Source organism: Meriones unguiculatus, chromosome 11 (genome assembly GCF_030254825.1).
Source record: "Meriones unguiculatus strain TT.TT164.6M chromosome 11, Bangor_MerUng_6.1, whole genome shotgun sequence".
In the NCBI taxonomy this organism is placed as follows: Eukaryota; Metazoa; Chordata; class Mammalia; order Rodentia; family Muridae; genus Meriones; species Meriones unguiculatus.
In genome coordinates, this window is record NC_083359.1 from 20,439,925 (window position 1) to 20,463,762 (window position 23,838).

General features: G+C 39.2%; 1 protein-coding gene across 3 annotated transcripts in view; it reads right to left on the bottom strand.

The window, feature by feature from the left end:
* The window catches only part of Rnf130 (ring finger protein 130), a 104,599-nt gene that overhangs the window by 62,886 nt on the left and 17,875 nt on the right, over positions 1 to 23,838 (bottom strand). For all 3 annotated transcript variants that reach the window (XM_021651738.2, XM_021651739.2, XM_021651737.2), the window contains exon 2: positions 14,205 to 14,399. In XM_021651738.2, coding sequence (XP_021507413.1) covers positions 14,205 to 14,399 — 195 coding nt within the window. The remainder of the gene's footprint in view (positions 1 to 14,204; positions 14,400 to 23,838) is intronic.

Sequence of the window (23,838 nt, forward strand, 5' to 3'; positions counted from 1 at the left end):
GTGGCAGAACATTTGCCCAGTAAGCCTGAGGCTGTTGCTTTTCTCTAGCGCTAGAAGGGAGCATAGCAGTGATTTTGTTAGATATGGAGGAAGGTTGTTTCAATTATAGATTTCTTTAAGAATTTTTTATTTATTATTTATTACAATTTATTAATTTTGTATCCTGGCTATAGCCCTCTTCCTCCCCCCTTTTATCCCCTTTACCCCTCCCCTAGTCCACTATATGACCCTAGCCTATCAGGAATCATGAGGTCTGGCTGCATTGTCTTCCTCTGTGGCTGGGCAAGGCCGCACCCCCCAGGGGGAGGTGTCAAAGAGCCAGCCACTAAATTCATGCCAGAGACAGCCCCTGTTCCCCTTACTAGGAAACCCACTTGAAGACTGAGTCTATGTGCTACATCTGAGCAGGTGTTTTAGGTCCTCTCCATGCATGGTTCTTTGCTGGGGTATCAGTTTCTGCAGGTCCCCCAGGGCCAGTTTTGTTTGTCTCCTTTTGGAGCTCCTGTTCCCTCCAGTCTTTCTATCTCTCCCTTTTTTCATAAAATTCCATGCACTCTGCCCAAAGTTTGGCTATGAGTCTCACACTCTGCTTCAATGCCTCGATCAGTAGAGTTTTTTAGAGGCCCTCTGTGGTAGGCTCCTGTCCCATTCCCTATCTTCTCCAGCTTCTGTTGTCTATCGCATTTGCCCTTCTGAATGAGGATTTAGCATCTTTCCTAGGGTCTTCCTTGTTGTTTAGCTTCTTTAGGACTATAGATTTTATTATGTTTAATCCTATGTTATGTGTCTAATAACCACTTATGAGTGAGTATATACCATGTGTGTCTTTCTGTTTCTGGGTTACCTCACTAAAGATGATCTTTTCTAATTCTTTACAGAACTTGAAAGAACAAGTCTCAACTTCATACGGAAAAACAAAAAACCCATAATTTCTAAAACAATCCTGTACAGTAACAGATCTTCTGGAGCTATCTCCATCCTGATCTCAAGTTGTACTACAGAACAACAGTAATAAAAACTGTATGGTACTGGCATAGAAACAGAATGGTGGATCGATAGACTCAAATAGAAGACCCAGAAATAAAGCCATACACCGATGGATAATTGATTTTTGACAAAGAAGCCAAAACAATCCAATGGAAAAAAGACAGCATCTTTAACAAATGGTGCTGGTCTAATTGAATGTCTACATGGAGAAAAATGCAAATAGATCCATATTTATCATCCTGCACAAAACCAAAGTCCAAGTGGATCAAAGACCTCAATATAAAATCAGACAAACTAAACCTGTTAGAAGAAAAAGTGGGGAAGAGCCTGGAACTCACTGGCATAGGACGCAACTTCCTGAACAGAACACCAACAGCACAGGCTCTAAAATCATAATAAATGTGACCTCATGAAACTGAAAAGCTTCTGTAAAGCAAAGGACACTGTCATCGGAACAAAACGACAGCCTACAGACTGGAAAAGGATCTTCACTAACCCTATATCTGACAGAGGACTAGTATCTAGAATATATAAAGAACTTAAGGAGTTAAACACCAAAAAAACTAAGTAATCCAATTAAAAAATGGGGTACAGAGCTAAACAAAGAATTCTCAGTAGAGGAATATCAAATGGCAGAGAAACACTTAAAGAAATGCTCAATGTCCTTAGTCATCAGGGAAATACAAATCAAAACAACCCTGAGATTTCACCTTATACCCATCAGAATAACTAAGATCAAAAACTCAAGTGACAACACATGCTGGAGAGGATGTGGAGAAAGGGGGAACCCTCCTCCACTGCTGGTGGGAATGTAAACTTGTACAACCACTTTGAAAATCAATCTGGCACTTTCTCAGAAAATTGGGAATAGTGCTACCTCAAGATCCAGCTATACCACTCCTAGGCATATATCCAAAATATGCTCAAGTATACAACAAGGACATTTGCTCAACCATGTTCGTAGCAGCTCTTTTTGTAATCGCCAGAAGCTGGAAACAACCAAGATGTCCCCCAACGGAGGAATGGATACAGAATTGTGGTACATTTACACACTATATTACACAATGGAATACTACTCAGCTATTAACAAGGAAATCATGAAATTTGCAGGCAAATGGTGGGAATTAGAAAAGCTCAATTATAGATTTCTTGCTGAGATTTATTACTAGTTTCTTAAAACACTTGTCTTGTCACTCTTCTGTTCAAATGCTGTTTCCTTCCTGTTCAAATACCTCAGCCTAACATCCAAGGCATTTGGGAACACAAATGGTTCTGAGAGATTCTGGTGAGCCATATTTTACAGTCTTTGCCCCACTGGAACTGCTGGTCAAAGTACCTAAGTGTGGGGCTGGAGAAATTGCTCAGCTGTTAAGAGCAATGGCTGCTCTTAACAGGACCCAGGTTTGGTTCCCAGCACCCACTTGGTGGCTCACAATTGTCTAGCTCAAGTTCCTAACAAGCCTTTTCTGGCCTCTGGGGTATCAAGTATGCATGTGAGGCACATATATACATGAAGATAAAACAAACATGCAATTTTAAAGAAATCTTAAGAATTTTTCTAGGCCAACTGATATACAGAGTGAGTTCCAGGACAGTCAGGGACACAGAGAGAAACCCTGTCTCAAACACAAAACAAAACAAAAACCCGAAAAACACAACCCCTACCAAACACATATACAATTTTAAAGAAACCTTAAAAGTGGACTGCTAGTGGTTTAAGGAGAATAACAAAGTGGAATCAGGAGGAAGATTGGAAAAATATGGAGAATGTGTCTAAGAAACTGGAAATTTTAAGAAAGCAAAATGAAAGGAGAGAGGAAACTACGCAGAGACAGTGACTGAGTTTGAGACTTGAGATTAACAGTTCAGTGAGGTGGGAAGTCCCAGAAAAACAGCTATGAGATCAGGTCTTGGAAGAAATCAATGGTCAAAGGATCTGAGGAAGAATTTTAGGTTAAGATGCAAATCAAAAGTTGCTCAGGATTACAGTGGAACTAGGAGTGGATAAGTTGCTGAGAGTCAAGATGTGTGATATATGGGACAGGCAGTAAGTTATGGCAAGGAGGGACAGTGGAGGATATCATGAAACTGGAAGATAAACTTCTGTCATGGAAGTACACTGGCATAAAAGCAGCTGCAGTAGAGTGATGATGGTGTCAGTACTATAGCATCCACCCAAACCCACAAAGTCTCACAGCACCAACTAAAGACTGGACTCTGCTGCCCTAAGACTGTAGGAGAGCCAAATGTGGCTGCTACCAAGAGAGGCCTCAGTCATTGATGATTCACTAGGACACTAGACTAGGTTATCTTCAAAAACAGCAAGGATCTTCTGAGCCCATGTTCCTTTACTTCTCTGAAAAGAAAATTTTCAGTTTCACACAAGTAAATCTAAGAGACAATATACAGTGCTGGATAGTTTTTGTGTTAACTTGACACAAGCTGTAGTCATCTGAGAGGAGGGACCCTCAATTGAGGAGATGGCTCCAGAAGAATAGTGCTGATGGCGCTTCAGGTAAGCCTGTAAGGCATTTTCTTAATTAGTGACTGATGTAGGTCTACCTCTGGGCTGATGGTCTTGGTTGGGTTCTATAAAAAAACAGGCTGAGAAAACAAAGAGGAGCAAGCCAGAAAGCAATACTCCTCCATGGCCTCTGCATTGGTTCCTGCCCTGTTTGAATTCCTGTCCTGAGTTCCTTTGAACAGTAAAGTGGAAGTGGAAACCAAATTGGCCTTTTCTTCCCCAAGTTGTTTTTGGTCATGGTGTTTTATCACAGCAATAGTAAACATGACTAAGACAAGTACTTAAATGCCAACTTTCTTTTTCTGACACTATCTCTTGACTGTGTAGTCACTTGATAATCTTGGTCTGGACCTTTCTTGTGTCATAAAGAGAGAGAGAGATAGAGAGGGGTACAGGGAGAGAAACAGCAGGACCAAAGACCTATATACACCTCAGTTTCTGGCTGAAAGATTTTGGAGTGGCTACCTCCCTCCAACAGATTATAGGAACTCTACAAATACCAGCCCTTTCAATGTAACCAGTTATAGCCACAGTTAGTTAAAGTATAAAGAAAGTCTCCTTTACCCAAATAAAGATTTCCAAATGCCCATCCACGGCTAAATGTTATCCATGGTTCTTGGCTCTGTACTCAGGAAAAGCAGCACCAAGTAAATTATATTTCATCTCATGGTGGTACAAACACCATTAACTGTTAAGGTACAACATTGCCTATCACGAAGGGAAAGTCTTGTCAATAAATCATGAAGTGGCACTGACTATAATGAAAATTCCAATTTCAAGCTGGACATTCCAGAATCAATGAAAATCCCTTTTACACTAATAGTCTTTCAACTATTCAAAAACATCTTCCCTAGATCTCTATTTCTGCCCCTTCTGCAGGAACTAGTCCTAGAACCCCCAAATTATCCCTTCTGAGTTCCAGACTGGCAGAGCTACAGGAAGTGAGACCCTGTCTCAAAACAAAGTGAAACAATAAACCCATCAAAAAACTCCACTGTGTATATACACATCTTCCATCCATGCCTCTGCTGATGGACACCTGGTCTGATTCTGTAACCTGATTATTGTGACGACTGCTGTAATAACATGCTGACTTTGACTCCCTCAGATACATTCACAAGAGTGCTACAACTGGATTGTATGGTAGTTCTATTTTTAGTTTTAGAGGAAGCTCCCTACTGATTTTCATAGTGGCTGGACCTATTTGCGTCCTCACCGGTGTTACATAAAGGTTCCTTGCCATCCTACCTCCCCCAGTAGCCTCACCAGCACTTGTTTGTTAAGTTTCTGATTGGGGTGAGATGAAATTTCAATATAGTTTTCATATATATATTTTTTTCTAATTTACTAATTTTTAAAAAAAAATTGCAACTTTCAGAACAGTTGCAAGAATCTATTTATTTAGGACCTAGAATCTTTGAAGGTGAGTTGCTGGCCTCATTATCCCAGATTTATAGTATGAATCCCACCCCCCCCCCCCCCCCCCGCCAGGGATACAGGGAAGAGAGGGAAACAATCCTCTAAATTAAAAATGATTCTGAATGGATTAATCATCTCATCTCATCTCAGAATCCTTTTCATGTCTCCCCAGTTTTCCCAATAAGGCCCTTTGTAGCAGTGTAGACCAAAGTTGTCCAAAGCACTTTGCCATTTTTTTTTTTTTAAAGATCCTGTCAGTTTCAAACAGTTCCTCAGTCTTTCCTTGACGTTGATGATGTTGAGGGCTTACAGCTCAATTACTCTGTAGAAAGTGCTTCCCTGCAGCTAGGTCCAGGTCATGCACCTTTGGCAGGATCAGCATAGAAACCATGCTGTGCTCTTCTCACTACCAGATGGTGCAGTTTTGATTCATCCATTACTGATGTTTACTTTGATCATCTGTGAAATCGATGTCCTCCAGACATCTGTACCATGAAGCCACTCTTTTCCCCTGTGTCATCAGTAAATATTCTGTGAGGAAGCACTTTGAGACCATGCAAATACTCCACTCATCATGAAATTTCCATTTTCTTTTACTTTTTATATAAGTCATAAGTTAAAATAGTTATTATTATTGTTCATTTTGACATTCAAATTCCAAGTGTGCTCATTAAGAGAGACTATTTACGGTTTTTTTCATCTTATTCTTTTCTTTACAGCAGTATTTTAAGTGTCTTGCTAAAATAAAATGCTAAAAATGAACACAATAATACTTCTAATATCAAGAGTAGTATAAAAGTAATATAAGACTACTACCTCCTCATGCTCGATTATGTCCACAAAGACACAGCCAGCTGTTTTCTTAGTAATCTGGTACACATTAGCCAATAATAATGAGCTCCTGAAATTAAGGATCAAAAGATTTTTCCACTTGAACTTTTCCTTAAGACAGATATGTTCACAAACCTTTTTTACTGATTTTTTAAAAAGCCAATTTGCATGTCACCTTAATGAATATCTTATTTATTGTGTTCCAAGATCCTATCTCCCTAGTGTTGTATCATTTTCAAATAAAACTCTTCCATTTATGCTTTGTTGTAACTTTCTTATAAAATACTTTTAAATAGATGATTAAGCACACAGCTGGGCATTTCAAGCAGGGAAGATTTAAGATGGAGGAGAGAGGTCTACACATTAACTTTCACACCAAGCACCAGAACTCTATACATCTGTTAATATCTTCTAACCTGTGACCTAAAAATGGATTTCTATTTTGTGTGTAGATGTAGGGGGAGGGATGCATATGTGTGTGAAGCCCAAAGATCGACACTGGCTTTCTTCCTCTACCAATCTTTATCTTTTAAAAATTATTTACATTTTTATTTATTATAATTTGGGGTCATCCATATGTCACTGAACAAATATGTGGAGGTCAGAGGACAGCTCCATGGAATTGGTTTTCTCCTTTTCTACCTTTATGTGGGCTCTAAGGATTGAACTTAGGTTATGTCAGCCTTGTATAGCAAGTGCTTTACCTGCTGGGCTATCTCACTGGCCCTCTACTTTTACTTTTTGAGACAGGGTGTCTGGTTGAATCTGGGACTCACTGATTTTGTTAGGCTGACTAGCCAATAAGTTCTAGGAACCTGCCTGTATGGGGGCTGGGGATCCAAACTCAGGTCCCAATGCTTACACAACAGGCACTTTACCTACTAAGCCATCTCCCCAGCCCCATGAAATCCTCTTCTAAAGCAGCTTTCAAACCTATGTGGATTCCCAATAAACTGTTTTACTTCTTCCTCTTCTGTGGCCAGTGGGGAAAAGATAAGCATAAGACAGGCAAATAAATAAATAAATAAAGTGATGGGTTCAAACAAGAAAGGAAGTAGAATAGGCTGTACTCAAATACCCACGAGGTACAAGGGTTTCTCCTTCTACTTAAGAACCCATAGGGAAGTTTTTAAATGAATTCACATTTATGTTTTGAATCTACTATTTTTAACTACTGCTTCAGGAGAAGATGGCTCAGCAGTTAAAAGCTGCTCTTCCAGAGAACCCAAGTTCAACTCTTAGCACTGTGTGGTTCTCCGCCACCTGGGACTCCAGCTCCAGGGAATGTGGCCCTCTTCTGGCCTCCATGAGCACCAGCACAGATGTGGCATACGCTTACAGACACAGACATACAAATAGAGCTTAGAAAAAAATTTGTTTCAGTGTATCAGTTTTAGAATTTTTTTTTAAAGTTTAATTTTTCTTTGGGGTGGTGTTAAGACAGAGTCTATATGTAGCCCTGCTGTCCTAGAACTCACTATGTAGAACAGGCTAGCTTTGAACTCAAGAGGTCTACCTGTTGCTAACTCTTCAGTGCTGAGATTAAAAGTGCATGCCACCACAGTTTTTTCCTTAATATTTAAAATATATAAATACACTATATAGAAAATACAAAAGCAATAGCTGGAAACACAGACTAAAGTGAACATACACTTTAAACTTTGCCTGCCACAGCAGTGCAATTAAAACTACAGGCTTAATCTTTTCTGAGGTAATTAAATCCATATTCAGGGAGAAATTAAAAAACAAACAAACAAATGAAACCCCCAAGTGATAAAACAGCAGCTTGACTATATTATTCATTCATTCATGGAAAGTGGCCCAAATTATTGATATGTTAAAGATATTTTTTGCAGTGTGTTTATGGCTGTTTTAAACTAATTTTTGTAAGGTATGCTTTTATATTTGTTAGTTTTCTGTATCTTATAATGTATGTTTTCTCCTTGTTGATTAAAATATAGAGTTACAAAAGTTCTTGATGGAAGAAGTTGAGCCAGTCAACTGCTTCTGTTTCAGCAGCTTAAATGTAAGATTGCTTCTGCTGACTGACGTGGCAATTAAAAAGGAACACTATTATTTGGTTAGGAATTTCTACACATTCCTGAAGACATACAGATCTACATGGAGATTCCAATTAGATGATGATAAGATTTCATTCAGACTACTAAGGAGCAGCAGTAAAGTCTACATAAACCCTAGTCTCAGTTTGCAGACAAATGTGTTTTATTTCTACTACCCGAGCCCACACCTCCCTTACAGCACCACACACATCCACTGGCTACACAACAAATAACTCACTCTGCTAACTGGAGTTAACTGGTAAAACCACATATTGAACAGTCTTTCCTGTCACTGACATCACAGACCCTGCAATAGGAAGATGTCCTTCAGCCACCAGACGAACGGCCTTCCTTAGGAGAAGCTCTGGAAGCAAGGCCAACGCAAGAAAACACAGTACATCGATCAAAACATGTAATTTAAAAATCTGTCTTAAGCAATATGAAAACAAAGCTTAATATCAAAACTGAACACCTTAATGGAATCAAAACAACATGTTTACTCTGTTCAGGGCATACTGATGACAACTAGAGAGAAGCAAAGACAAAAAACCTTAGAGACTTAGGACCCTTTCCACAATGCCAGTCAAATAAGAAAGGGGCAGCATGACAGAAAAAGGGACAGTGCTGTCAGGTACAAAGACGGCCTCTGAAGATGGCCAGGGCCTTGGACTGTAAATCCACCCAGGACAGGCAGCTGTTTCTTTGTTCCTCACTGTTAGTTCATGTTAGTTTATCTTCAAATGTGTAGCAATGAGAAGCGTTGCTCCAACGTTCCTTTACTAGAGTGAAGGGTCAACAGCAGTGATAGAACAGAAGTGGGCTCAACGTGGACCTCTGCATCTATCCCTGAAGAATCTGAGTTACAGGTCTAAGAGAAGGAGGGGGTCCTGGCATTAGTATCTTTATGATAGCTGCACCATAAATAATTCTGACACAAGGTTCTTGAACAAGAAGTGCTGCCTTGTAGGATGAGGAGGGTTACAGCCAACTACCATGTCAGTGAGTTGGAGAGCAAGGAGCTACTAGTATGTACATAAATGAGAGTTGGGGAAGAGGAGTTAGGAGAGGACCACAGTTTTGAAGACTCATAGTGAAGAAATGCCTCCTTGAAAGAATGGGAACCAGGGGGCTTCAGATGATCTGTATATAAATTTGTTCTTCTTACCCATATTTCTCAGAGGTGAACAGGCTTCTGGTTCAGATCAGCAGGCTGAACTAGTTACCTTTCGATAACCAAATTTCTAATGGTATCAGGCAGGCCTTCTCCCTGGGCTCCCCTAAATACTCTTTCTCATAGCATTTCGTTTACCTTGGGGAACTGCGTTTTATGGGATGTCTTTTGCTATACAAGTCCTACCCAATGCTTCTTTCAGGATTTTCCAAATAAATTATTAGATGTTAGGGAAGATTCCAGACCCCCTATGTGGGGCTGCTCGGCTACCTTGCTGCTGAAGCTGAGAGGCTTCACACCTATGGAGAACCCAGCGCCAAGCTGGGACAACACAGTAGTCAATATATGGTGTCAGCCTCACTGATACAGAGAACATCACCTCCCTTCTTTCAAAACCCTCACACGCTGTTACTGAATAATAGTTTTTGCCTTTGACATAAGTTGCCTGTAAATTTAGTCTGCTACAACTGTGATGATCCCTCCATACTCAGCCATACTGGTTATTTCATACCAGACTCCCATCCTTAGCCCAGACTTAAAATCATTTTTGCTTTGCTTTTCCATATAGTTCCTTTACTCAACAAAGCACCTTCTGCCTAGAGTACTTTTCTCAGACATTTGGGCTTCTGCTCAAAAGTCATTTCATAAAGGGAACCCCCTCGGATTCCTTCAACTTAAATAAAGCCTTCTTGCAATCATAATTCAATGTTTGTTTTCTAGCATGACCGAAGTCCATGAAAAGAAGTGTCATGTGTGACAAATTTATATGTATAGGTCTAATATGAGCACAAAAATATCCAATTAACAAGAAATTCAAATACCTCTACTTGCTTTCAGCTAGCTCAGCCTGATTTTATCCTGTTCACTCTTAGACTCCCTCCACAGCAGTCACTGTCTGGATTGATGTGGTTCCCCTAATGAGGGTAGCTTTCTTTGGTCAAATCTTAAATCATCTTCAATATACAGGGCCCAGCACAATGAAGCCTTCTCAGTGAAGCCTTCTGGTAAGTCCCTTACATTGAATAGTCAGGAGCCTTTATACCAGAAGTTCCCTCATCATATTGCAAGCCTCTCTCTCCAGTGGTAGTCATGCTCCTTAGGAAAACACTCTGCATCCTACAATCTGCTTGCCATTAGCATGTACAACTTCATATCATGAACTTTTCTGCTAAATACAGTTAAAAGCAATTAGCTGTATGGAAAACATGCCAGAAAAATGAAGAAAAATATGCTTGGAAATAAAACAAGTATCAGCCTCAAACTTAAAGGAATAAATACATTGATTTCATAATGTTGTAAGAGGCACAAAAGTTATATAACTTAACAAAAATCCTTCTATCTGCCCAGGTGTGGTGATGCACACCTGTATTCCTAGCACTCCGGGAGGCAGAGGCAGGTGGATCTCTGTGAGTCTAAGACCAGCCTGGTCTACAAAACAAATCCAGGAAAGCTAGGGCTATTACACAGAGAAATCCTGTTTCAGGGGTTTAAAAAAAAAAAAAAAAAAAAAAAGAAGGAGAAAGGAAGGGAGGAGGGGAGGGGGGAAGGAAGGGAGGGAAGGAGAGAGGAGGGAGGGAGGGAGGAAGGAAGGAAGGAAGGAAGGAAGGAAGGAAGGAAGGAAGGAAAGAAAAATTTACTCTTTTGGGAAAACAGCAAACAATGAGTGAACAGCCTAGGAGCTCAAAGAAAACAGGACAAAATCTCTTCTATTGAGAAACAACTTAGAAGACTCCCACACAATACCTAAATAAAATGGCATATTATTGTCAAATCTTTAAAAAGGTAAAATTATATTGCAGAAATCTTTTCATGGATAGATTTATTCCTACTGCTTTTTATTAAGACAATATCATGCTTTTTATCTAAATAATTATGTAACTTTTATTTAAATAAAACACCCTAATAGTGTACTCCGGCTTATATCTGACCAAAAAGCAGATTTAGGATCTGCCACTAATCTTTCAGTTTAACCCTCAAAGGCACCTGGCACATCCCCATAATCAGGAGGCAAAGCACTTTTGTATTTTACACAGATCTACTTTTAATTATAGGTTTCATCCTTATAAGCTTTCAATTACTACTGTGAATACTTAAAATGGGAATAAAACAAGAGACTATTTAATGAATGCATGATGTATCAAAGTAAGACTATTTGAGGACATATAACCCAGAACTGTTTCAGTTAAAGAATCTTATTTTGTCAACTGTCCCAGTTATGTCCTTTATAGCAAAAGGAAGCAAGCTAAGTATTCCTATGACTTCATTCTCCTTTAGTGAGGTTTTTTTTTTGCTTTGTCTCTTGTTCCCTAGTATTAGAATAAAACAAGTTCTCAGCAGAAATTTGTTATTTTTAGTCTGTGTTAAATAATAGCTTTAATGAAATATAATTTATACTGTATATATAATTACATATATTTATTTTATATAATAGTTTTATTTTATATTTATGTTAAACATTAACTATTATAATATTCATTATAAAATATAATTAAATATATAATTTTTATTTGTTTTTTCAAGACAGGGTTTCTCTGTGTAGCCATGGCTGTCCTGGAACTGACTCTGCAGACTAGGCTGCCCTTGAACTCAGAAATCTGCCTGCCTCTGCCTCCCAAGTTCTGGGCTTAAAGGTGTGTGTCACCTAGGTTATGTGTATGCCTAGCTTATATTTCTCTTTTCTTTTTTTTTTAAATTAGAAAAAGATCAAGATTAAGTGTCTGTATATGGGTATGTTCACATGAGTACAGGTATACACAGAGGCTAGAGAGCATCGTGTCCCTTTGATCTGGTACAGGTAATGAGTGCAGTTAGCCACTGAGCTATCTCTCAGATTTGCCTTTTGTAAGTACACAACTCAGTAGTTTAGAATAATACAAGTTCAGAAAGTTCCCCACACTCAACTGTTAGCCTCATATTCATTAATTATGCTTTCTGTCTCTCTAAATCTGATTTCCTAGATGTTTTATGTAAATTGGAACCAGGTAATTGTTTGCTGGCTTTTGTGTCTGGTTCTCTTTAGACATAATACTTCTGATGTTTACCCATGTATCAGTACGGTTTTGAGAAAGGGCTCACTTTCTAGCCCAGGCTGGCCTGAAACTCAACATATAGCCTAGTCTGATCCCTAACTCACAGCAATCTTCCTGCAACCCAGTTAATTCCATTTAGTTGGTAAATTGTATTTTACTCTGTAGACATATATTATTTTGTTTCTCTACTCATGAGCTGATAGGTATTCAGGTCATTTCCAGTTTGGTTATTGAAAATACTCTATTAGGATATTTAAATGCACACCTTTGTGGATATTTCCCCCTTGTTTGTTTGTTTGTTTGTTTGTTTCTGCTTCTCTTGTGCTGACTGCTAGGGGTAAGACTGCTGGCTCATCTGGTAAATCTGTGCTTAACTTTAGAGAATCTGCTCAACAGTGTCCAAGCTGGCTCCACATTCCCAATAGCAGCTACACTCCAGTGGGTATGAAACAGCATCTTATTGTTTAGATAGCTTTTTTCCTAATGATTAATGACATGTCTAATTACTAAGTCCTTTATCCACTGTAACCTATTACTGATTTATACAGTTTCTCTAAATGGGACTGACCTAAGATATTTGTAGACAAAATGCAATGCCACTTGCTAATGCCCTATGTATTTCTCCATTCTGTTGCTTTATAGAAGTTGCTTTTCCTCTGGAAGTCACCCTGTACTCTACTTCTGAACCTCTTAATTTTCACTGTTACTACAATCTATGATAAAGACTTGTATGGTCAAACAAGCCTAGCAAACGGTTTTATTAGTGAGTTATTCCCTGTAAGGCTTCTTGAACACCTCAATTTATCAATGAGCATGAAAAGCCTCTCCAAGTACACTATTTCTAGCATTTTCCAAAGCTTGTCCATTACATTTTTTTCTTTATTGGATCCTCTACAGCGTATCAGAATAAAGGAATAGTTTAAGGACTGCAGATGAAAAATTTGCATTATCTAACAAACTTCACTCCTGTGTGATACATGCATGTGATATGCAGGCAATGGGTACAGGAGGTCAGAAATCTTCCTCTACTGCTCTCTACCTTACCTCTTCGAGTCAGGGTCTATCACTGAACCACTGAACTGAGGTTTGCTGTTTCAGCTAGGGTGGCTGGCCAACTAGCTCTTGGGATCCACCTGTCCAGCCCTCTGACCTCCACACATATATACAAACAAATAAATGTAAACAAACAAGCAAACCAGGGTTCTTACAAAAAAGAAAAGCAACCTCTTACATAAGACATACTATAGAATCTTCATGAATGGAAAGCTACATTAAACTCCAGAAGCTCAGAGCCAGGCTTGTGAAACTGAACGGATATTAGTAAGCTTGGGTCTATCTCTCTTCTGCAGGCTCTTACTAGCTTCAGTCTTCTGGTCTGTAAGATTGGGAAAGAACATATATCATACATGACTGACTACAAGGACTGTCCTAAACATCTGCTTATTTTTATTTATGTATATGCATGTGCATATACTCGGTGTGTGTGTGTGTGTGTGTGTGTGTACACATGCCTGTGCACAAGTATCTACAAAGAATAGAAGAGAGCATCAGATCTCCTAGTGTTAGAATTACAGGCAGTTATTTGTCATTAGACACAGGTGCTTGTACACAAACTTTGGTCCTCTGCAAGAGTAGCAAATGCTCTTAAGAACCCACAGCAAAGTGGTAGGCATATATATATATACATACATACATATATACATATGTACACACACACACAATTATTCTTATACAAACAATTACCCTAAGTGCTTCGCACAGGAGATGAAGAAATGGTATCTTACTGCTGTGTGTGTTCATCACCAAGGCAACTTCAACATTTATTCTAATGACACAGAAAGAATCATTCTGGACAGGTAACCATTGAGAACCCACAGCAGTCTGGGAGAAGGACTCCATATCAAGTGCATGATAACTAAAGTCATTATACAGAAAACCAAACTACTTTGAGCTCAATTCTAGTCAGCCATTAGGAAGCTTTAGAGAGTGTTTTAGTCATGATTAATGAAAAAACAACAAAAGATAAAAAAAAAAAGACATGCATCTCCACAAGTAACAATACCAAAAGTTAATACAATCATAGAAGTATATCAAACATTATGATTTGACCAAAGGTAGAAGAATGCTCAAAGCAGTAATTTCAAAAAGGAAAGACAAAAGCATAAGCCCCTTTTCCTGTTTACCTGGATGAGTCATAGTGACCGGCTCCTCTTTGGATTTATTATTGTAGATGACTACAGCAACTGCATTGTGGAAAGCAGCCCGTGATATTTTCTCTTTAAAGGTGCAATTTCCTCTTTGTAGCAAGGCGATCCACTGTTTGATATTAGGAGGGACAAAGAACCGTGTCTGAGGATCACAGCCCAGATGATCAGCAACTAGACAACAGAAAGAAAAGCACATTGAAGAAGTCAGTAAGTCTTTATCAAAGTGTCCTTCTGCTCTCTGAATACCACACAGATCAGAAGCTAACTGCAGCAGGGTTGTGTGCCTTTCCACTAAGGGCAACACAATGAATCCAATTAATGTCTGTAGAAGAAGAGGCTCCACTAAAATGCTAATTGTACTGCAAATGAAACAATGAAAACTTTTTTTTTTCACTTTATAGGCTCATAAAATAAAAAAAGACCAGTAAAAACCAGGGTAGACAGGAGAGGAGAAAAGACAGACAGAGAAACCCGTGTGGTACTTCTTGCCTGTCTGCCAGGCCATTCATCTGCACTTACTAGCTTCTATACACACTGCTGTTGCTACCACCACCACCAGGAAACAGAATAATTTTACTTAGGGTAAATGAGGAGGCCAAAGTAATTCAGCAAGTGATCATGTTGAAATGCATGGCAAATAAACTTAACAGATGTTAAAGAAAATCATAAAATTTAAATTTGGGTCTATATTTAATAGTGAAAATGGTATGAAAAATAAATATCATTACTCTAATTTATACTTCTTGGGAAAATAACTCTACAAATTTGCATTAAGATATATAACATAGGATACAGAGAGGCTCCAAGACCACCCCCTGGTCCTACAAACTACGTGGCCACAGTTCTACACCTTTGGAGAGACTCTGTTCCAAATACTTAAACACATTTGAGTCGGTCAAACTGCACTCCTCACTCTCTGATCCCACACATATGGAACTTTCTGAAAATCCACAAAGGAGCCCCTGCTTCCCCTTCTCATTCACAATAGTTAAAATGCGAGAAAAGGGTGATTTATAAGGAGTAAGAAGCCTCCAACACAGGGCTGCAGACTGTTACCAGCAAGCAGAGGCACAGAGCAGGGGCTAAAGAGCAGGGGACAGAGAACCCCCTACCTCTTGTAGTCTATCACTGTCAATCCTGTATGTACTATGGAGAAAGGGAGGGGTCAAAGCATACTGACCCCCAAAAGGTAATGTCACAGGCACACAAATCATAACTGAGTATGGAGTGCTAGTAATAAAATATAACATATAAAGAAAGAACACTAGTAGGAAAAAACTTGCTTTCTGTAAGCATGTTGCAAAGCAAAAGAAACCAGATGCTTATAGTATTTAGCTATTAAAAAGTAAAGATGTCACTCATATGAAAAATCACACCTACCACTCCCATTAAAATTTTGTTCCTAAATTTTTCTTATGAAAGAATGAGATGGGGTAGGGAGGATGTAATGAGAACATTTTCTATGAAAGGCCTTTAAATACACAGAAAGTAGGAGGTGAATGAAATGTTTCCACAATGCGTCACGACAAGTAGTGCCTACAATTTCTACTCCTTACTACACTACGCCTTTACTAATGAAATAAAGAGTGGAGTGTGAGTGTTTGGTTATTGAGGATTAATGCAAACTGCTGGGGATGTAGCTCATGTGAGTAAAACATGTAAGGACCTGGATTCTACTCCCAACATCAGAGAAAACTTAAACTGAAAAAAGCCTGTCACACAATTTTCTTCAACTTCTCAGAGACACAGTCATCACATTATGAAGCTTTAAAATTCTGAAGCAGATTGTTTACCTCCAGCAGTATCTGTTACACAGATAATTATGCTGTTTTAAAGTACAAGCATTGAGAAGATGTGTTATAATAACCTCTAAAGTCTTAGAAAATTGTCCAACACTGTATTCAAACAGGGAAACAAAAAAACACAGTGTTTCATTTGTAAGTATTCAAAATGGACTGGGAGAAAATGCAGATTAAAAAATGCCCAAGGGATGTCAAGAGGTAGTGGCACAAGCCTTTAATCCCAGCATTTAGGAGGCAGATGCAGGTAGATCTCTAAGTTTGAGGCCAGCCTGGTCTACAGAGTGAGTTCCAGGGCTACACAGAGAAACCCTGTCTCAACCCCCTACCCCAAATGCACAAAGGGATCTGCACATTTGTCTTGTATGAAACTTTCTGTAGCTTCACATACTCTTACAGTGCAGTCAAGAGGAAATTAGCCAAGGGCAGTGGTGCACGCCTGTAATCCCAGCACTCAGGGAGGAAGAAGCAGGTGGATCTATGTGAGTTTGAGGGCAGCCTGGTCTATAAAGTGAGTCCAGAACAACCAAGGCTACACAGAGAAATCCTGTCGGGGATGGGGTGCGGAAGGAAACTGTAATTACGGAATCAGCAATACCAGGAGTACAAAGTCTAAACTAACTACTTACTAGCTGAGCAACTGTAACAGGTTTCTAACCTCTATGATTTTTACTTTTTACTTATTACAAAATTAGATTTATTTACTGGTGCTGATTTAGACTATGCAAGCATTCTACTACTGAACTACACTCTCAGCCCGATACTGTCATTTCAGAATTACATAATAATCTCTTTATTCTAGAGTGCCCATAAAATGATTTCCCTTTCTTTTCCTCAGTGTCCCTCCTGTTTTGTCCTAGCGATCCAGTTTGGTTTCCTTGGATGCTCGAAGCAGTGCATGTGAAATCCCACTGTGCCTCCGCAACAGGCCGTGCTCCATGTCCCCGGGCTCCTAAGCGGTGGCGCTCTGTTCTCCTGACAGTTCAGTCTACTGAGAACATCCCTAGTATCCTCAGGCTGCAAAGGACAGAAAGGGTGTAACAAACAAAACCCATCAAGTCTATTGAAAGAACTCTGAAATTCTACAGGAATACCCACTCACTAAGAACAGATTCTAGAACAACTGCTGGACCCAAAAGAATTCCAACAACAAACTGCATCTGCAAAAGATATTGCTACTCCATAAAAATTCACCCAAATGCCAAAGGTTCCAAAGGCATTTACATCAGTAAGAACGTAACGTGTAACAACAAGAATGAAACATGTGGGTGCCTGTCCCCGGAAGCAGTATTTATTATTCAGAAGAAGAAAATGAGGTTTTCACAACCAATTAACACTGTAGTGTATGTTCACTACCTCATTATTCTTTCTAATCATAAAAATAATTGAAAAATGAAATAGTATTAACAGCTCTGAGACAGCCTGCTGATTGTGACTAAGTGGGCACTACTGCAAACTTAATGCCATTTGTTTGTATTTGAACAATTTGTTTTGCGAAGACATATTGAAGCATCGAAGGTCTATGCAATTATGAACTATTAGAATGTGTTATTAGCAATTTCGTTCAAATTCAGAATCACTTTACTTTCACGTTCTTCTAATTTCTTAAGGGGATGCTGCCTCTGACTTCTTTGCATTCATTAGTCATAGAGATGAGAAAACAAACAAATCATAATGAAAATCTGAAATTATAGACATTACAAAATATTGGAGGTAGAGGCATGTGGATCTCTGTAGGTTTGAGGCCAGACAGCCTGGTCTACAAAGTGAGTCCAGGACATCCAAGGTTACACAGAGAAACCTGTGTTGAAAAACCAAACCAAACCAAACCAACCAACCAACCAACCAACCAAACAAACAAACAAATTACACTATATAAGAACTTGAGGCCCAAAGACAGTGCAGCGTACAATACTTGCCCAGCATGTGTGAGCCCCGGGGTAAACTCCCAGCACCACAAAAAAACAAAAACAAAAACTTTAACTTTTGTTTCCTTATTAGGCTTTCCTGCTGAAAGCAAAAACAATAATGAGGCTTTCATTTACTTCTTGATAAGTGCCAAGCAAGTATTCGATCCTTACCTCAACGAACTTTTTATGCATGTGCAAATGTATGCAAGTGCATGTGGCCAACCTCAGATGTTACTCTCAAGGCACATTTTCCATCTTCTTGAGACAGGGTCTCTGGTCTGGGCTCACTAATTAGGCTAGACTAGCTGGTCAGTAAATTCCAAGGATCTTCCTGAATCCACTTCTCCAGTTCTGGGATTTACAAACACACCCCACCATGTCTGGCATTTTTTAAGTGGATTCTGGGGACCCAACTCAGGTCCTCCTGCTTGCAATGCAACACTTTATCAACTAAGGCACCTTCCCAGATTAATAAATATTTTTTCACTTATGTACTCAGAAGCAAACCAAGTATCAAAGAAAAATAAAATGGGATAACCACTATTCTTCGAATTTACAGAACCTCTAAGCTCACTGAGGTGGAATGATGGACACAAGATCAACACGATATGAGAAAACCCCAGGAAGCAGAGTGTTTTGAAAGGGAGGAAAGGAAAAGAACATATGGTGAAGGTTCAGTGAAAGCTAAACAGAACCCTTGAAAAGTTGCCCAAGCAGAAAAGATAGGGCACAGCAATGACTAAAATACAGGACAGGGCTGGAAGATGAAGCTCAGCTCAAAAATGCTTGCCTAGTATGCTTGAGGCCCTGGGAGTGATCCCTACTAGTGAAACAACAAACAGAGTGAACCTTAAATCCACTAGTCACACAGAAGCATACACAACACACACACACATACACACACACGCACACACATGTAAGCATCTTAAACTTGTGTGAGAATCAGGAAAGATGAATACACAACAGAAATTGAGCACAAATTTAAGATGACAAAGAGATCTTATTTGGAATGGGAAAAGGAAAATGGTCCAGAATGAAGAAAATGTAAATATTTATGGATTTTACTTTATTTGTATTATTTGTGGTGCTAGAGATAAAACCAAGGCATGCCAGGCCAAGGGTTTTACCACTGACCTGTACTACTTCTAGCTGTTGAAATATAAATATTTAAAAGGCTGTAGACCAGTGAGATAGCTGATAAAGGCACTGGCTGCCAAGCCTGTGGACCGGGCTTCGATCCCCAGAATGTACACAGCAAAAGTAGAGAGTCAACTTCCATAAGCTGCCCTGACTTCCACATGCGTACTATGCCACACACGAGCGTACATATACACTCAAGATATGTATGTATTACATACATAAATGGAAATTTTAAGGTCATTTATCTGAACTAATGGATAAAATTTATTCTCCCATTCTTATAGTCTAACATTTTGCACATAATTAACTTAACAGAATTTCACCTTGTAAAAATCAAATTTCTCACACATGGAGCAGTCTATGTGGGTTAACAGTTTTCTCCCTAGCCCCCAAAACCATCAACTTGCCGTAAACTTCTTGGAGTGAGGGTGATGCAGAAGCAAGAACCCAGAAAAGCCCTTTTCTGCTGGAATAGTTAAGACAGGTTAAAATCTGCTCTATGCTCACAGGGCCTCTTGCTCTCAAAGCCTGTATGTATTATTTCCTCTCCCTGAAATTCTAATCCTACCACACTCTTGGCCGATCACTTTAGAGCTTTGCGGTTCTGCTTAAATGTCTTCTCCGGCATGCTTTCTTCCCTCCAGAGACTGACTTGAGTAGATTTTTCAAGTTGCTATGGTACCCTAGAACTGCATCCCTCTTGGCATTCATTGTATCAGTAACTGGCTGTTTATTTCTGACTCTTTCCTTTTAGAAAGTGAGATCCAGCATCTCTTCCAATATGTCTGGCACATAGGAAAAACTTAACATATCTGATGTAGGGAGGGGCTAGAGATACAGCTTAGTGGTAGAGCATCTGTGTAGGCAAATGTGAAGCCCTGGCTTCATTTCTTAGTTCACACACACACAAAAAGTACTTGATGTAGGAAGAGAGATACTTTTTTTGACATATGTGTTGTTCAATGTGAACCTGTGTTCGCATGTTTATAGGTACATACAAGTGTGTGCATGTGAAGGTCCGAGGCTGATGTCCAGCATCTCCTTGGATTGCTCTTCATCCTGAGGTATAACTTGCTGAATCTGTAACTCACTGTTTGGGCTATTCTGGCTAGCCAACTTGCTCTAGGGACCCCACCTCTGCCACACCCACCCAGCTTTCACTGGGTTGTAGGGATCCTAACTGTGACCCTCATGCTTGTGCAGCAAGCATTTCACTTTCAGAGCCAACTCTCTTGTCTCTTATGTCAATGATCTTTGTTTGATGACTCATGCTTTATCAGCTGATTTCTATAAACAAATAAAATTAAACTCACCAGAGCTGAAGGTGTCCATTGGCAGATGTGTTCTGATTATTTTCCCTTTTCTATTCTAAAAGATTATAATCTCTTTAGTCTATAGATTTCCCATTTCTAACTTTTCTTCCCTTGTGTTGTCTGCAAAGTTCCAGTCTTATGACTCAAAGAAAAAACAAAATTCTTTATTTTTGTTCCTAATTTAAAAATTTTTACTTTTAGTGTCCAACTATTATACTGGTATGTAGCTCTCATTTTTTCTACTTCTACAGACAGGTCCTATTCTCATGTTCTATACGTCCCCTGAGCCGAGTCTATTACTTGCTTTTACTGAGTATTAAGGGTTATTGAAATGTTTTATATTTCCTTTTCTCTTTTTTGTTCATGTCAATTCTCTCTTAACCTTGTACATAGGATCATGCATTGCTTAATGACAGGGACCTGTTCAGAGAACCATGTGGTTAGGAGATAATCCTTACACTATATTACAGGGTATGCTCAGACAAGCTAAGAAGGCAATAACATTACTAAGTGATATAATCTTATTATAACACATCCATTGTTGACAAAAATGTCCCTGTGTGGTATATCAGTATGCTCATTCCTCTAATCCCTCCCCCCCTTTTTTTTCAGGTAGTGTTTAGTATCCCAATAGACAGAGTACCAAGGAGCCTACTCTGTCCATTTCACAGGAACTTTCTATCAATGATTGTCCCTGGTTTTGCCTTCCCTCTGCTTAAACCTGCTGGTCTCTTCTATTTCAATGAGGTAAAAATAGGATCTGAAAACTATCCTTTACTACCACTCTTTCAGGAGTAGCCTGTACCCACCATACTGGTGTCCATTTTTCCCATCAACATTTTCCTTTTAACCTTTCTGCTTCCAACCACTCTACTGAAACTGTTTCACACTGGTCATCTCAAGACATTCTTTGTCCTCCAAACTGACTTCTAAGCAAGTGGTCATTACTCCTTGGGTGTGTGGAATGACCCTTTCACAAGGGTTGTTTAAGACCATCTTGCATATCAGATATTTACATTATGATTCATAACAATAGCTATAAAGTAGCAATGAAAAGAATTTTATGGTTGGGACCACAACACGAGGAACTGCATTAAAGGGTCACAGCATTAGGAAGGTTGAGAACCACTATTCTAAGCAATGGCATCCTAGCTGTTATCTGCAGGTCTTCATAGCATCCTGGGCTGTTGCTGTTTCTATTTCTTCTTCTTCTTCCTGACCTCTAGGCGGTGATTTCTGAAACTCTGGCCCCTATAACACAGGTGTAGGGCTTTGCATACTTCATGCTTTTTCTTATCAGAGTAACGATACTTACTAATATCATATACAAAGCAGCCATATTTTTAAAATATACATTTCATTCTTTCACTTTGATGAGTCTGAGTACCACAACACACATAGCTAAATCAAGTCAACAGCAAACTAAGAATCAGGAGAGGACCATGGGGAAATGTTTATACAGGGAAGGGGATCCATTTCTTCTCATTCAAGGAAAAATCTCATCTTGATTTTGATGAGCTAACAGTAATTCTTGAGCATTTCTACACAGTTCCAGGAAAGGAGGCCTAGAAGAAGTCTTTGTAGGTCTATCTATGCCAAATCTTTCTGTTTCATTTGCAGGCTGCCCTGCCTCACTTCCTAGGCAAGACCACGGGACCACATAGTCATTCTGCTACCAGAAGGCCACTTCCAAAAGCGTACTAGCAGACAGGAACTGGACAAGGAAGAAAAGTTTATTTACCCTTCTGGTGATAACTAGGAAGAGGATAGTTCTTAGTTTCTCTGTCTTGCTGCAGCAGTGTTGTAATTTTACAGAAAAGACTAAACAACAGCCTGGGAATGTGCAGATGCAACCTTCCTTGTGAGATAGGTCATCAGAATGGTGGGGACCTCTTATTGGGAGGTGAGCTCCTTCTGGAGCAGCCAAAGCTTCCCTGATTCTAATTTTCTGATTCCCTCTGCCTGGGATCTCATCAGAAATCTATTTCCTCATAGTCTATTTCCTCACTAATAACTACTACAGTTTGGAGTTAACTCTTTGAGCTATCTTCCAGCATCTGCTTATTTAAATGAACATAACAAAACACCAAAAATCGTATTGAACACAGACCTCTAGATACGTTAGGAAAGTACTCTACTCTGAGCTAAACCATGAACTCCTAAAAGTCCTATTTAACCCAACCATCTACTTCCAGGCAGCCATGAGCTTTAATGTGACATCTATTTGTGCATTAGCTGAGGGCTAAGAGGGAATGAGAGCAGAGAGATGACCACAGAGTAAGCCACACAGAAGTAAGAAACCTAAGAAATGTATTTGAGGGAAGAGTTTCTTTCTATATCTCACTGAACCAGGGAAAAGAAGATGCAGACTGAAGGCAGGCCACACAAAGGCAGGTGAGCAGGCAGGAGGCAGGAGGCAGGAGGCAGGAGGCAGGAGGCAGGAGGCAGGAGGCAGGAGGCAGGAGGCAGGAGGCAGGAGGCAGGAGGCAGGAGGCAGGAGGCAGGAGGCAGGAGGCAGGAGGCAGGAGGCAGGAGGCAGGAGGCAAAGAAGAATGCTCTTACCGAGGGAAAATAGACCTTTTTGTTATTTGCCAGCCTGCTACTGAACACACAAGGCTCACTCACTATCTGTCTTATTAATTAGGAAGGACTATCTGTTTTATTAATCTGTGAGTTCAGATGTTAAAATCATCCAAAAACTACTCCCACAGAAATGCTCATAACAATGTGACCAGGATTTTAGCACCCCCGAACTCAGGAAGTGACATATATGTAGCACCTACATCAAGTCCTTCTTACATCTCGCCCTTCCCTTCATCAGTAGTCTCCATCCCTAAGAAATTCTTCTAAGGAGAATGTTATAGTAAACTTACATTTTCATATCTAAGAATATTTTTCTGTTACTCTCATTCTTGAATGCATATTATTTTAAATGTTAAATAAAACTAATTAAATAAAAACTCAAAGTTCCCTTCAGTTATCTTCTAGCTTTATTTTTAACAAAGACAAAATATTTGAATTGTATAGTCTCTTAAATAATATTCTGCTCACATTTTATTTTTGAACATAGTATTCTTAAAAACGCACACATCTATTTTTCTAATTGGCATTTTTTTTTATCTCTTTGGTCATGTTCTAAAGAACATATCAAAACTTATTCTTTTTCTATACAGAACTATTAAGGAGGCAAGAAAATATCTTCTGTATACCTACATACAGTGCTGGATATATGGGACAGCACTTCAACAAGAGTCAGCAAGCTGAGCTGTCAATAGCTATCCATTATCGTTTGTCTTCTATACTTAGTTACCGTACATCTCAAATGGATTTTGATTATTTTTCACATCCTTAGAACTCAAATATATTTGTTGGATGTTCTCCATGACATAATAAAAAGCATCTTAAAAGCAATTTTAAATGATGGCTAATACAAATCACTTTACATAAA